The sequence below is a fragment of the Anarrhichthys ocellatus genome, unplaced genomic scaffold, assembly GCF_004355925.1.
Source record: "Anarrhichthys ocellatus isolate YVR2014 unplaced genomic scaffold, GSC_Weel_1.0 scaffold54, whole genome shotgun sequence".
Classification (NCBI taxonomy): domain Eukaryota; kingdom Metazoa; phylum Chordata; class Actinopteri; order Perciformes; family Anarhichadidae; genus Anarrhichthys; species Anarrhichthys ocellatus.
The window spans coordinates 565,784-580,992 of NW_022280084.1; the positions used below are offsets into that span (position 1 = coordinate 565,784).

At 43.7% G+C, this 15,209-nt stretch overlaps 1 protein-coding gene across 1 annotated transcript in view; it reads left to right on the plus strand.

The window, feature by feature from the left end:
* LOC116396212 (receptor-type tyrosine-protein phosphatase N2-like) overlaps positions 1 to 15,209 on the plus strand; it is a 142,930-nt gene that overhangs the window by 52,526 nt on the left and 75,195 nt on the right. The window contains exon 10 of the mRNA XM_031870675.1: positions 6,869 to 6,933. Coding sequence (XP_031726535.1) covers positions 6,869 to 6,933 — 65 coding nt within the window. The remainder of the gene's footprint in view (positions 1 to 6,868; positions 6,934 to 15,209) is intronic.

A 15,209-nucleotide genomic window follows, 5' to 3' on the forward strand; every position in this document is an offset into this window, starting at 1 on the left:
TGAAGAAAAAATGAAAGTAGTGACTAGGAAGGAGGGAAAGGACACAGGCTAGGATGTGAAGAAGGAAGGGAGTGAAGAGAATGGAGGGAGAGATGAAGTGGCACTTTAGGAAAAAATTGCACAAATCTAGTTTTTCGAAGCCAGAACAAGGTTTTACCCCCCCCCTCACACACACACACACACACACACACACACTGGAGGTCAGTTCCATTTGTGGAGTATTGGGTTTTATGACTCAAGACTCAATTTCTGAAAGGTCACCTCCACCTGAGGTATAGTAGTTTTCATGAATTCCCTCTCAGAAGGAAAAGCTCTTTTACACACTTCCCAACTGCTCCAGTTCTCTGTGTGACTGTTAAGCAGCTAGCGGATGAAAAACAAACAAACACGGAGGTTAGAAAAATGTTGCTGATTTATCTGGGCTCACATTTCATAGAGCGAGCGGTGATCCGCTAATGAGCGCCTGTTGTTGGGGACGGGGCTTCCTGCGAGGCGTCGGTGGATGCGAGGTCATTAATTGCTGTGGGTGGTGGGGAGATGTTTTCCCCCGGCCGGGGTCCCCAGAGTCACATCAGCTTAATGAATTGTTTGTGTGCACTAGTAGAGGTGTTTTTAATATCTGCCTTTTTAAAATGTGAACACATGAAACGGAGCAGAAGCGAACGGCTAAATGTCATCGATTAAAGCGGTGAGCGGTGTTCAGCGCGACAGCGGAGAAACAAACACGATCGCGGCCTTTGTGTCGTATCTGGATCAAGTTTAGAGTTCAGCATCGAGTATAAGCGTGGCCTCGAGGACCCTGATGGTTACGTCACGCTAAAAGGAGGCACAAGTTAGATCTTGGCAGGACTTTTGAAAGTGGATCATTAGGAGGGATATTTTAGAAATCTGGCTGTTAAATTCTCAGTCGTAGTGAAGAACTTACTGAGAATCCACTCATAACTCTCCTGTTTGGTGCCGGGCAGGTGGTGTGTTCATTGGGTTCTTCAATCAGTCGTGGGACCGAATAACACGTCTATAAATGCGAGTCTTACTTATTAAATAAGTTTGGGAGAACCCTGCTGCTGGACCTGGCAAAGCTGTTTCTCACAGTTAACAGTCACAGAGCTAACCTTTAACCTGTAGATGCATTAGTTGGAATACTGGATCAGTTTTAAAGGGTTTTGTTTTTCCATCCAGTTTGAAGTTTGGGCCATAATTTAAGAATTTATGAGCTAATCGTGACATTTTAACACAAATGTCTAATAGTATAAAGTGACGACATTTTGGACGAACGAGACGTGAACTGTAACTATTTTGTTGTCTTTCGTCTCTTTCTGCATCTCCTCATTTATTCGACTCCTCTTTCTCTCTACATCATTTTTCTTTCTTCCTCACCGTCCCCCTCCTCCCTCACCCCTTTCTTTGTCTCTTTCTTTCTCCCCCCTCTCATTTTGTCCCCCCCCCCCCCCCGTCCGTCCGTCTATCACCCTCTCTCCTCATCTCTTCGCTCATTCTTCACATCCCTCTCTTTCTCTCGCTCTCCCGGTCCCTTTTCTCTCCTCCCTTAATGGTCTCTCGTCCCCCAGGTGGCCCTGGATGCCGTTTCGGCCCCCTGCTTTTGAATTTAATTACACGTGGCATTGTCTTCATGAAGTCCCCCCCCCCCCCACACACACACACATAAATACAACCCAAGCCCACTGCTGCTGGTTCATACTGCATCCTAGATCACTGCAGGCAATAACACCCAGGGGTGGGGGAGCGGGGGGGATCAACTAGGAACAGATTGAAGGCTGAAAAGTTGATATCGGAAATCAAATTAATGCAAGTGAGAGCGAAACCATATCTAATTAAGACGCTTTTGAGAAACCGACGGGCTAATCTGTTTTGGCAGAAATACTGGTGACTCGTGGCGTCGATTGTGAGACCGAGAGTTCATTTAACGGGAGAAATGTCTGTATTCTGTGGAAGAAACACGGGTTAGACAAAATAACACAAACACTTTATGAATGGTCTGTTTGTGTTAATGCAGTTTTTTTTTCATATTTTGTGAAACATTTTCCAGAATGATTATCTTTCATTTAGTCTTTTCTCTGTTGGCCCTCCGGCTTAAACACTCATGGTTGTGCCATAGACAACACAATATATATATTTATTTTGTTGTTGTTCTCTATGCTGCTATAAAACTCATTTTAAAGTCCTGATTGCCTCTTTTATAGTTGAACATCATTTTTACCCACTATGACACAACTTGGTAGCAGCAGGTGTGACTACATAGAGGCATTCACATTATTTTGTCTACACTGAACCAGTAGAATATTCAATCTCTTACAGTCATTTTAGTCAACCAATTTAATTTCCTCCCGATCTTCTAAAACTAACTGCTTGGCCTCATAACCATGAAATGTTTGCACGTATTCTTAACATGTATTTTTACTTTGAGCACTGTTTCATCAAACTTATTTTTTGACATTTCGATCTATTTCGCACTGTTTAGCTCATTTAAGGCACAGCACTCCTCAGATGGCTTGTTGTATCTGGACTGAGCTTACCCGCTGAAACACATCAACTATTCATAACCTTTCTTCACTTCATGCTCTGCTTTTCTTTGAGCTTTTCTTTTTTTGCTGCAATTATTTTTTTTTCCCTGTTGACTTTTTCCTCAGCAAGACCTTCATCGCTCGTTGGGAGCTTTGGACAGAAAGAAACTAAACAAAAAGCGACCAGCGATTATGTCTTAATTTGCCCAGGGATCGTGGCTGTCGTGATCAGCTGATGTGATTACATCCCTGCACTGTCACTGCAGCGATGCCGCTGCCCTGCCTTTGGTTTCATGAAGGATGGCTGTTTTTGTCTTCTCATTATACGGCTCCTGAAATGTACCCGCGAGGCTAAGTGAGAGGTGTGGAGGCTGGGTGGGTGTGGTTAGTTTGAAATAACGACCCCTCGGTGCTGCGAGAGCATCTATTCTGTTGGTCCAGGACTCGTGGAGCCGGCCTCGGCCCTTTCCCTTTTGTCAACGGTGAAAAATGAAGCATTTCTGAATCCCTGGCGCTCGCTGTGTTTCCCTCCAGGCGCCTCAGATACATTGAGTTAACATAAAGCAAAATTCAGGACAGGGGCAGCCCGGGTGACAAATGAAGCGCCTGTGTGCTTTTTTATTTTTTTGGAGAGAAAATGAAGGGGGCCCTTTTTGTAGAAATGAGATTTAGTCCTCGTTACCTCCTTCAGGCTCCAATTTTTCCCCCTGCGGTCCAAATGTATCTGAGATGGAATATTCTTAAAATGAAAAAAAAGGGAGAATAATCTGAGTATGGATCATTTCCCCTTCAACTCGCCCTCAGTCTGTCGTCCATCTCTGCTTCGCTCCCATTTTGTCACATTACAGCTTATTTTCGCACCGCTCTGCCGGCCGGGGCGAAAAAAACAGGAAAAGTTGCCCGTCGGTCTGATCACGACACCCAGCCCCATCGCAGCTTCTTCAAAATAGATCCAATTTGGGTTTTCGGAGAGAAAGCTCGCTGGGGTACAAATGAGGCGCCTCGGCTCGCCGGTTCGCGAGCAGTGCTCTCATCCGACTCGGACTCATCTGTAGTCCGCAGGAGAGGAGAGGGACGCATGGTCCGGGCGGCTTTTTGGTCCAGATTTCGGAGAGGCCGGAGCGCTGCAGTGTTTCGGCATCCAAAGACTTGTTGGTTAATTAGAGGGAGCTCTCCGCCTGTGATGTAGTCACGCTCGCTGGCCACGTGGCAAGTCTCTCCGGGGAACCCGAGTTTTCTGATTCCCTCCCAACAAAAAAAATCCTGTCGAGCACTTTCATGTTTGTTTGTGTTTTGGGAATATCAGGCTTTTTACTCTGATTCTGTATCAGGAATTAAATGTGTGTGTGTCGGTGTTTCTGTGTGTGTGTGTGTGTGTGTGTGTCAGCTATTCAATTAGGCTTTTCTGCAGATGCAACTCAATAGGCTTTTGCCTCACCAATTACCAAAGGCACTTTAGGTCTATACTTGTTTGGCTGGTCCCAGGGTTGCCTGCTGTTTACCATCTCTGCCTGTGTTTCATTTGAACTTAATTAATCCTTTTAAAACATTTCGGAGAGGGCCGATCCATCGGCACCACCGCGGGTTGTATTCAGACGGCACAAACAAAAGGATCGACGGCGTCAGATTGAAACAGATTTGATCTGCAAAATGAAATAATCTAAAAGAACTGATAAGAGTATTGATAAGGAACAAATAATAATCGATGTGTACTAGTATTGATGAAATCCTAACGGTACCCGTCCCTAGTCTCCACATAGTCTCCTAGTGTCCACATTGAGATCCGATCCCTCTGTCTGGATGGGAGAGGAGGAAGCCTCCGGAGGCTGCATCACGTACAAGCTTGCTGCCGGCGGTTAGGCGGTGCATAACGCGTGACCAGACAGAGCAATGGGATCTCAATGTGGACACTGGAGACACGTATATATTACCTGGTGTAAATGTAACCAGGGTAAATACCATTTAACAAGGTGCAAAGGGGGGTCTAACTAATGCAGCATCCAAAAGCAAATCACATACAGCTCTCCGTGGGCTGCACCATTTAAAGGGTGCCGCGCCTCTGACCCCACCCCGTTTAGTGATGTCACAAACAACTGACGAGTGACGGAAAACACCCGAGACAGACCGACCGAGAACCCAAACGAGGAGCCACGGACGTCTCCGTGAGACATGTGTAACGGCAGAAAGTCCATTCAGACGCCGCTCAGCGAGCAGAAGAATAGGCGATGCTGACAAACCAATTCCGCCACTTCAGCTTCTATTTGTCACTGACGGGAGCCGAGCCGGCAGTCGCTGCCCGCTGACAGCACTATTAAGACACGTGGCCCACAAGGTGTTCATACGTCTCTGTCTGGGGCTTGGGACACCGACCAGTCTGCCACTTCTCCATTAAAAAACAGTTCACGGTGTGTTTTATTACAGTATATCTAACATAGACGAGTCTATTTTTCATATTTTATGGACTAGAACCATTAAATAACACACTTATCGGTGCCTTATAGCTACACACACTTAATGTCTGTACCTTGAGTGTTATCTTTAGGCGTTAGAGAACTGACAGGGTCCCACTTGTCTCACAGGTTAATGATGTGGTTTTACTGTAAAGAGCCACTCATTGAGACAGTGATGCTAAAGGACAAGGTCTGTGGCTACACAACGCCTTGGCGACACTAGCTAATCATGCTCTGACAGATTGAAGGACTGATTATAAAATGTGAATTTGCAGGACTGTGGCAGAGTCAAGGCTCGCTATTTGCATATCCTTCATCTGCCTTGTGTGTCAACAAAAGGAGAAGCACTCTCTGTCTCCACACCGGCGTATTCAAATGCAAAGTAAAGTGAATGTAATTATGTTCCCTTTCTTTCTTTTTTTCTTCTTCATAACATATTGTTCTGGCTTTAATATTACGCTCAGCCGTGAATATAAATTGTAGTTCTCCGTTTGTTTCCCTTCAAGGCGATGGGAACAAAATAGACAGCTTTGTGCAGGGCTTAATTCTATTTGTGGGGAAATTTGTTGTAATATTTGCCCGGCGGCAGGTCAGGTTAGAAATTCATATTTCATAAAGTGAAGATATGCTACAGTAATAGCTCATTTGGTTCTGGAACGGCAGAATATATTGTCGAGCCCTGAGGAGGTTTTTGTTGCCCTAATTGAGCAGACGTTGGTGTCTGGGAAGTGCTCACACGATAACCCCAACGACATCACCGCCTGTTTGATCAAATCCAGTCAAGAGTGGGCACGGGCATTAAAGGACGTGGTGGCAGTGAGGTGAGTCTAAAAAGATACTGTATGTGAAGGGAGATTTTAGGGAAATGATATCTGTGCTCAACAGTCAATATGACCATTCACGAGATGTGTAGGGATATCACAAGAACCGATCACGATGTGTTCAAATGACATCTTGTAACAATCAGCTTTTGGTGGGAAACGTGGGCCGGATCATCAGGGATTAATAATAAATAAGCAAAGGTTGAAATACAAACAGTAATAAAGGAGTGTATGTTTATGTATGTTGGAGTACATGGGATTTATTGTTTTGTTTTATCGTGGCATTGATTGGGCATCAAAATTGTGGAATTTACCACCAATTGGAAGGTCAGCGTATGCACTCCCTCTTACTTAGAGAACAGCAGTATAGTGGATGGAGCAGACTCCTGGCCTTGCGGTAAAAATTTAAATTGTCTAAAAGTGTATTGAGCAGTAACAACGAACCAGCATTATATAGGTGCAACATCCTCTACTCATAAAGTCACAAGATGTAAGAGTCTGGTTGTTCTCAGGCACAGCAATGGTTTGAGCTAAAAGTGATGTGTATCTTGAACCCAATGATCAATGATGGTAGAACATGTAGGATGTTTTTCAGTCATCTGGAAGATTCACTGGTTATAACAATAATCACTTCCAAGAATTATCAAACCGATGAGGTTCAGGCTCTGCTGTATGTATGTATGTGTATGATTAATATTTAAGATGAAGAAGGAAGTTATTGATTTTCTGTGAATCAGTGGAGTGCTGAGTTTAAAAGCAGCTTTGGTGGATTTTGTACCATTGATTATTAGCAGCTTCTGCACACATGGATGCATCCTGCACATTAATGTGGACACCGGGGGTTAATCCAGTTCAGACTGTATGGAAAGTACTGAGTGCTATTTTGCTGGAAAGGTCTTGCTGTTTTGGTCTGTGTAGATCGTTTGGCTGATTTTGTTTCATAAACCATCCCTGTTTCTACACAGACAGATTGCACAAATATTCCATTTTTATTTTCTGTAAAACCTTTAAATGTTTGACGTTTTTAATGGTTTTAAACAGTGTTTTTTTCCCTCTCTGTTTTTTCTGACTGTAGTTCAGCAGAAAGAATCTCTGGAGGACGAAGCAAAGCTCAGCATTCTGGAGGCCGGGGTCACCGACGTGAGTACACAATGTAAATCAAAGGTTTAAATGAGTGGGAACAAGTTACGATACGAGTCTTCAACACAAATTACACACAATGATCCTACGCCCAAGGGCCAAACCATGGACTGCTACTGTACAGCAGCCTCTACCCTGATGGAACCAGGGATTTGTCCCATTCAGCCGCACGAGCATCAGTGAGGTTCAACGCTGATGTTGGTTGATCAGTTCTGGCTCCCAGTTGTTGTTCCAGTTCATCCCAAACAAAGCTGTTGGATGGTGTTGAAGTCAGGGCTCCATGCAGGCAAGTTCCTCTAAGTTACACCACAAGTGGGGAAACCATTTTGTGCACGGAGGCTTCGTCGTGTTGAAACAGATGAGGGTCTTCCTCAAAGCGCCACAAAGTTGGAAGCACACTGTTGTCTGAAATATTGTCAGGTAGGTCATGCATTTTACAAAAAAATTTCCCCACGTGTCACTATTGATATCTTGCATTTCTACAAGGCTTTTTTGGTAAAAAATCTTCATGAGTCATTCATTTACTGGAAAGACGGATTGTTGTTAAGATGAACAACCAAATTCCATTTGCCTTTCTTTCCGTTCTGTCTTTTTTCTCACTTTTTGTCTCTTACTGTATCAGTGGCGTTGGGTCGTTGCGACGCTAGCATGACGAGGCCCTAGTTATTCACTGACGCTTTAATCAGTCACGACTGTTGTTGACTCAGTTTGTCAGTTTTTACAAATTTTGCGCCTAAACTAGCTACTGTATATCGTAACGTCTTGTCTCATGATCAAATAGAGACTTAACATCCCCATGCATCTTACCCAGCAACCGTCATTGCATATCTATATATCTCAAAAATACCAGATAAATAAAGCATTTTTGGAGTTTGTTTATATATTGTATGTAGAATAAGCAGCATATCATCAGCATATATATCAAAGGGCACCATTTGTAATTTAACGAGCTTGTCCTTTGAACACAGTATTTATTTCAGATGTGGCAATCTCTCAGTCTAACACATTGTGTTATATTAGTAGTGATTAGTAGTGTGTGGTAGGACCCGCCCTACAACGCCCCCAACGCAACTGCACTGTCTTTATTACTAAATATAGGGAAGATTAACCGATGCGTGTCGGAAAATCGATGCAAGATACTTAGATACGGCTACTTCGATTGAAAACTATGAATCCAGCTCCAATGTTGAGGGGAATCGGTCCCAAATCCATACGTCTCCCAATAACCGATACAGTTAGAAAAAGCTCCACTTTTTACGTGTTACCTGTTTGTATGAGCAGAAAGAGAGAGAGGGCGGTGTGTCTGTTGGTACAATGGGGGAGACAGAGAAAGCAAGACCCAGCTATCACTAATGAGGAGCTACGGTAGCTAACAAGCTATTAAAATGTGTCGATTGTATCCTATTGCAGACAATAAATCAAGATGCGTGTTGTTGAATCGGGAAAGATACACACCCTTAACTACATTATAATTGTACTTGCACTTCTAAGCAGCATTTCTGATGATTGGCGCCTGCTCCATCCCCTCCACCTCTCTCTTTCTCCCTCTCGGGCCTCTCTCCCTCTTGGTTTTCATCTCTTAGCATTGCTATTCTCCACCATCTCTGAGATAAATAGACTGCTGAGCGTCTGCACTCGCCCACTGATTCAAGAGTTAGTCTGCGCCGATGACGGCACGCCGTTCACCATGCTTATCGAAGTGGCAGCAGCGTGGTGTGGGAGAGAAAGGTGGGAGGAGGAGGAGGAGGGGTGGAATGGAGGGCCTATCGTGGTGATCAATACCTCGCTGCAAACAGGAGCCAATTATGTCCAATCGAACCTCCATTGTAAGAGAGAGAGAAGCAGAGAAGCAGAGAAAATCCCTCCATCACAGGCTGCCAGTTAGAGGAATACTAAGAGAGTCTGAACCTGCAACCAAACATCCATCATCACCCCGTACGGTGGGTATTATAGTTCATCATATTACTGTAAAATAAGAATATTAACATACTACATCACAGCTGACAGGTTTAAAAACACACACAAAAAAACAAAAAGTTAGTTTCTCAAGAGTGCAGACGGGTGCGATTTGTTTTCCAGCTCTACTCTGTCTGGACAGTTTGAACAGGCCTCTCTGTTTGAGCATCGGAGGAATGGATTCTGGTTCTCTCATCGATGCCCGTGCATATGCATGTACCCTTTTGAAGCGAAGACAACATGAACATTTATTGATCCCCTGTGGGGGTTGTTGCCGCAGCAAAGGTAATGGGGAAGGAATAGCTTTCAATAAAACCAATAAAGACTAAAACAGGCGATCAGTAAAACAGAACATAAATTGTTGTGGGGTCGTTAAAGTTTATGCATCTGACAATCCGGCATGTTTAGTGCAATGGGCGAGCAGGAGTTATGTAGAACGAGTGTGCCAACTTAAGCACAAATATAAAGTAATTATCTGTGTTGTATCTACAGAAAGATTTATTTCAGATATTTCGAACACATTTCTCTTGTTTGTTGGAGTACACTAGTGTGTTTTAGAAATATAGAGTACATGGGTTTAAAGAACTGGATAGCTGAGACTCGTGTGGATGTAATGAGTTTCCTTGTATTCATGCGTGATGATGTTAGACCCCATGGTAGACCCCATGGTATTTCATTTTGGTGAGAGCAGTTTTGAAACTTGATGTCTATGTATAAAATGACCTGTTGTGACCTCTAGGATACAACTACAAAGACCGAGGGCATTCAGAGGATGTCTGGCTCTCCTGGGTATATTGCCAATAAGGGGGTTTCTGATTAGCTTCCAAAAGAGAAGTGCTCGCCATCCGATCGCCAAAGAAATGCAAAAATCCCAAAATATCAAACATTTTTATACCAAATCACAGCATGAATTTTTCTACGGTGTTCATCAAGGTCTTGGTGACTTAATGTAGTATTTCAGAGGGTTTTTGATATTTTCATCAATTCATGAGCAGTAAAAAAATTGTTAAATTTAGCACCAAATCTGTGTAACAAATGGTATCAACCCAAAAATTGCTGCAACAACTGATGAGATGAAATAGTTCATTGGGACGGCCTTTGTACTTCCATCATAATGTTCTAAGCCCTTTTACACTTTCACCATTTATTTTAATTGAGCTAGAACAAGTTAACGCACACGGCTGAGCTGCATCTCAACTTTATCTTCAGGTTCCCAGCTTTCACATGATGTAAAACACTTCAATGAGGCATTTATCTGTTGGCCTGCTATCGCCCCCTCAAAAAGGTCTCTGAGGGTTAACGAAGCTCTTTAAGATTGTAAGCAGTAAGAAGGATTCTCTGAATGAACACTCACATGAACACAACTTAGCTCATACCGTAGAAAGAGGTCGGGGTGGTGGATGCTTTGCTATGTAAGACTTGTATTGTGTTGTGCAACCCCGTGTTGTAGAATGACGATAAGTGAACCTTGAAGTTCAACCTTGAAAGACATCGAGTAAATGCTGTTTGTAGGGAAAGGAAGCCGAAGTCCCATTTAACAGCCTGCGTGTCCGGTCCAATTCTGTCCGAGTGAATCAGCACATCTCCCGCTGTTCCCTCTCCGTGGCTCGTTCACGATTCGTGACCACACTTCCAAATTCCTCACCTATCAAGTTTCTGAGAAATCGAGGCGGTAACTCGCCTTTTCTCACGGCTGTTATTTATTTATTTTTTTGTTCTTTGGAATTCAGGACGGCAGAGGAGCTTCAGTGAGCACGTCGACGGGATGAGTTTAGTGGGAATATCTGTTTTTCTAACTCTTAAGTGCAGGCAATTTCCAAAAGAGCAGCAACACTTGACTAAATCTGGGGAAATGCTAAATAAAGTGAAAGCGGGGTCGTGTCAGTTTGTCAGCAAGATATCTGAAAACACTTTTAAGCCGGAACTTGCTGGAGAGACACTCGTTGGTAAAAGAATCAATTAATTCAGAAAATGTGTTCTAGCGCCCACGTAATACTATTGATGTGCCATATCTGCAATGTGACAACTGCAGCAAACAAGTTGATTCGACAACAACTGACAAATGAAACTGAGGAACACGTGTCTTAATTTTTGCTTTGACCCTGGACCCTTTTTTTTATAGATTGATCCGTCAGAATGGTAATTTGTGCCATTAACTTACAAATCACAATATGTTGAACCTGTAGAATCTCACTTAGTCTGCGTCGTCTCCTCTCCGCTGTGTCATGTCTCTGCTGTTTCATGTCTTCGCTGTGTCATGTCTCCGCTGTGTCATGTCTCCGCTGTGTCATGTCTCCGCTGTTTCATGTCTCCGCTGTGTCATGTCTCCGCTGTGTCATGTCTCCGCTGTGTCATGTCTCCGCTGTGTCATGTCTCCGCTGTTTCATGTCTTCGCTGTGTCATGTCTTCGCTGTGTCATGTCTCCGCTGTGTCGTGGAAAGATCTAAAACTCTGAAGCTGTGTTGTGATGAACTGGATGATATGCACATTGTCATCACACTTCCTTTGACAAAGCAACTTGTTATCCTATAAAAATATGGTTGAAGGAACGTCAAAGTTCTCTGTCAGGAAACCGTGAACATACATCGTTCAAGACAACAAGTGCTTTTGAACAAACAGCCAATTTATCGAAAAAAGTTCCCTCTCTCAGGTATCAGTAAATACTGCATTGTAATGCGCTTTTACCAATTACTGTACAGAGTAAATGTATGTTTTCAGATACTCAAACTTCATGATTTAACTGGACATTAAGAAACATGGTTTAAAGCTTTAAAAACTAAATAGTACAAATCTTAGTTACTTACATTAATCACTACTACTACTACAGTTACTTATGTATCTTTAACAATATTCAAATCTGATATGATTAGCAAAACGTTATATTTTACATTCACAGCTATATGGAAAATGACAACACGACAAACTCTTTAATTAGCTTGATCTAAACAAAACACAACCCATAAAACCTGTAAAAAAAATGTTTTATGAAAAAACATTACAATCGTCTTCTATACTACTATAACAAAATCTGAGACACAGAAACCAAATTTGCCATCGCATTCAGCAACATTCAACAAGCATATACTGCATATACAGTTGTGTATATATACACACACACACAGCTGTTGTCTTGGATTGCATTACATCATAATGGTGTACCTAATAAAGTGGACACTCAGCATATGTTCCAATGACATTATATGACACACGGTCCATTGTGGGCCCAGCCTGTTGGATCAGGAGGGATCTTTCTTTGGTTTCATGTTCACACAGTGACGACTCAGTGGCCTCGATGGATTACACGCCTTCATAAAAACCTCAAACATCCTCATTTAAGTTTCTTTCTGACGGTTCGTACGACGCCGCTGCTTCTTAAAGGACTTCAGGCTCCCGCCATTTTCCTCCAGTCTGACCGCCGTTACCTCACGTGGCTTCGCGACTGAACACGACCTCGCCGAGGCCGAAGAGAACCACTCGCGTCCAATTAAGAGAGAGTGAGTGAGTGAGTGTGTGTGTGTGTGTGTGTGTGTGTGTGTGTGAGTGTATGTGTGTGTGTGTGAGTGTGTGTGTGTGTGTGTGTGTGTGTGTGTGTGTGTTGGGAGGGAGGTATGGAGATAAGGTTTCTGTGGCAGCAACCAGATTATAATTGTCCTGGAGTGGCACTAATCCCCCCCGACCCCGGCCAGCTCGTTTTGTTCACCGCAAATCAAGACGCTTCCAATCTGTCTGTCTGAAAGAGCGATGTCACAAATAAAGGGAGGAGGGAAGGAGCTAATGAAACAAAAAGACAAAAATAAAGAATAGTAGATGGCTCTGTCCATCACCACTCAACACACTCACTGTGCAAGAATACATTTACACTCTCAGCCTCGCTTGTTGCTTCAGATTGATTTAAGTATTAAAAATGCAAGTTTTGGTTGGTTGGACTGAAAATATTTAGATTCTTGAAGGGGAAACCCTGTTTTTACCTCGTCAAAGTCAGTCGGGGGAAGTAATTAAGCGATATATCTCGGCTTCGAGGTTAGAAGTGCAGTGTGTACGATTTTAGTTTAAAACGTTGGAAAAATGATCAACAGGATGTGAAGAACAATGTTGACTTCATGTCAAACACATCTACGTGTTGCGTCGCAGAGGTTTCTACTGAAGGTACGACAAACCAGCTAGCCCCGGCATGTCGAAGGAAGGAAAACGATCCTCGCCGCCAGGAGCGCACGGCAGATAGCAGTTAGCTCGAACTCAGCCAGCGCTAACCACAGAGCTGCCAATACACAGCTTTAGACCCAGCTTTAGACCCAGATACACAGCTTTAGACCCAGCTTTAGACCCAGATACATAGCTTTAGACCCAGCTTTAGACCCAGATACACAGCTTTAGACCCAGCTTTAGACCCAGATACACAGCTTTAGACCCAGCTTTAGACCCAGATACACAGCTTTAGACCCAGCGGGCACCGGCAAGCTCTGACCTCCGGCGCCACGGTTTCAGCGGGCCGAATACAAGCCGCTACAACCGCCATCTTAAACTCCATCCCCCACCCTGTGTAGCAGTCTCTTAGAGGCGGACAGGACGTAACGAAAGCAGGAGTTGGTCACCTTGTTTCTGACACTAAGTGTACATGAACCATACAGCCCAAACGTTAGCGACACAGTAAACACACTGATGCCTAACACAAACTATAGGCCGCCACGGGAAGATCATAAAACAGCAGTGTTTTTTTTAACTGGCTCGCATAATTTTCAGCTGTTTGGTTGAATTATGTGTTTTGATAGTTCCTCCTCATTTCACAGTATTGCAGGATATTTTGTTGAGTGGAACGCCACGTCCTCTTTTACCCACCGAACAACAATGAGCGGCTTCCATGATGAATTCACCGGGAACATACTCCTGCTTCTGTGTTTGGAGGAGAGCAGAGTGATACCATCGCTCGTAATGACACACTATTGTTCTGTGCCGCCTGCCCAGGTGCCTGAGAACAGAGCTGGATTTGAAAGAGAATATTCATGAAGCAGAGACACACACACACACACACACACACACACACACACTGGATCAAGGTTGTCTGTTCACCACGGTGCCCGGCTCTATCTGTAATTTTCATCACAAAGAGGGAAAATAAATCATAGAAGATCAAAACAATGGCATACGTGTGAGCTCGCATACATGCAGGTTTTACCTGCATGCATGAGCGTAAGAGTGCACCTGAGTGTACACACTCACGGACCCATCTGCATCTCCTGCCATACATATTCAAATGGCTCCATGTGAAAAATTGAATCGAGAGGCTGTTGAAGTGCTGTCTCTAATTTTTTTTCTCTCTGGCCGAGACACGGCGCCCGAATGGCCTTTGATATGATAATGAAAGCTCACACCAGGGGGCCCTAGGGGCCAGGTGCATGCTGGGATACATCCCAGGTGTCAGTCATAGTATGTGGTCTACCTGGTTGTGGAAGATAGTTTTCTTGCCAACAGGAATCTGAATTTGATGCCTTTGCCACGCGTGTTTTTGGTCTACTTGTCAGGCTATCTAACATATTAAAATTGTTATGTGACATAAGATATTGGTTGAAGTCCGGTTCTGCCGATTGAAGCCAATGTGGAAGTGTCTTAAAACTTGCATCGTCTCTAGTGTCCACCAGGGGGCGACTCCTCTGGTTGTATAGAAGTCTATGAGAAAATGACTCTACTTCTCTCTTGATTTATTACCTCAGTAAACATTGTAAACATGAGTTTATGGTCTCAATCTCTAGTTTCAAGTCTTCTTCAATACAGCATGATGTTCATTTAGTACATTATGGTCCATTTAGAGTCACACAGACCATAAAGCAGGGGATGCTTTAGGGCGGGGCTACACGGTGATTGACAGTATACGGCGTCTCTACGTTACTCTTCAGCATTTCAAATATGGTAATTTACGTTCATTCCGTAATCCAACTACTGGCTAAAAGATCGCTGTTTGTTCGAACCTGTCCAACCCCCCTCCCTCCTGCCGTGAGTGTGTTTTATCGGTCTTTATACTCGTTCAAGATTACGTGGATAACAACTGAAAACATTTCGTCATCTATGAAATACAGCGCACAATCTTTCCGCAGGTATTTATACCAATGCTCGAGGAGACCAGCGTGATGAGTGTCGTCACAGATGCTTGATTGATTTTCCTCCCAAATCCAAAGAGTCGTTAACATTTTAAAGTGCAGAGGAGAGGCTGCTGGAGGCTGACAGAGTTGGTTTATTAGAAATCAATGGCAAAATGCTGATGTAACTTGTTTGAAATGCTGCACATATTCCCTTTTAAGCACAGTGGGGGGGGGGGGGGGGGGGGA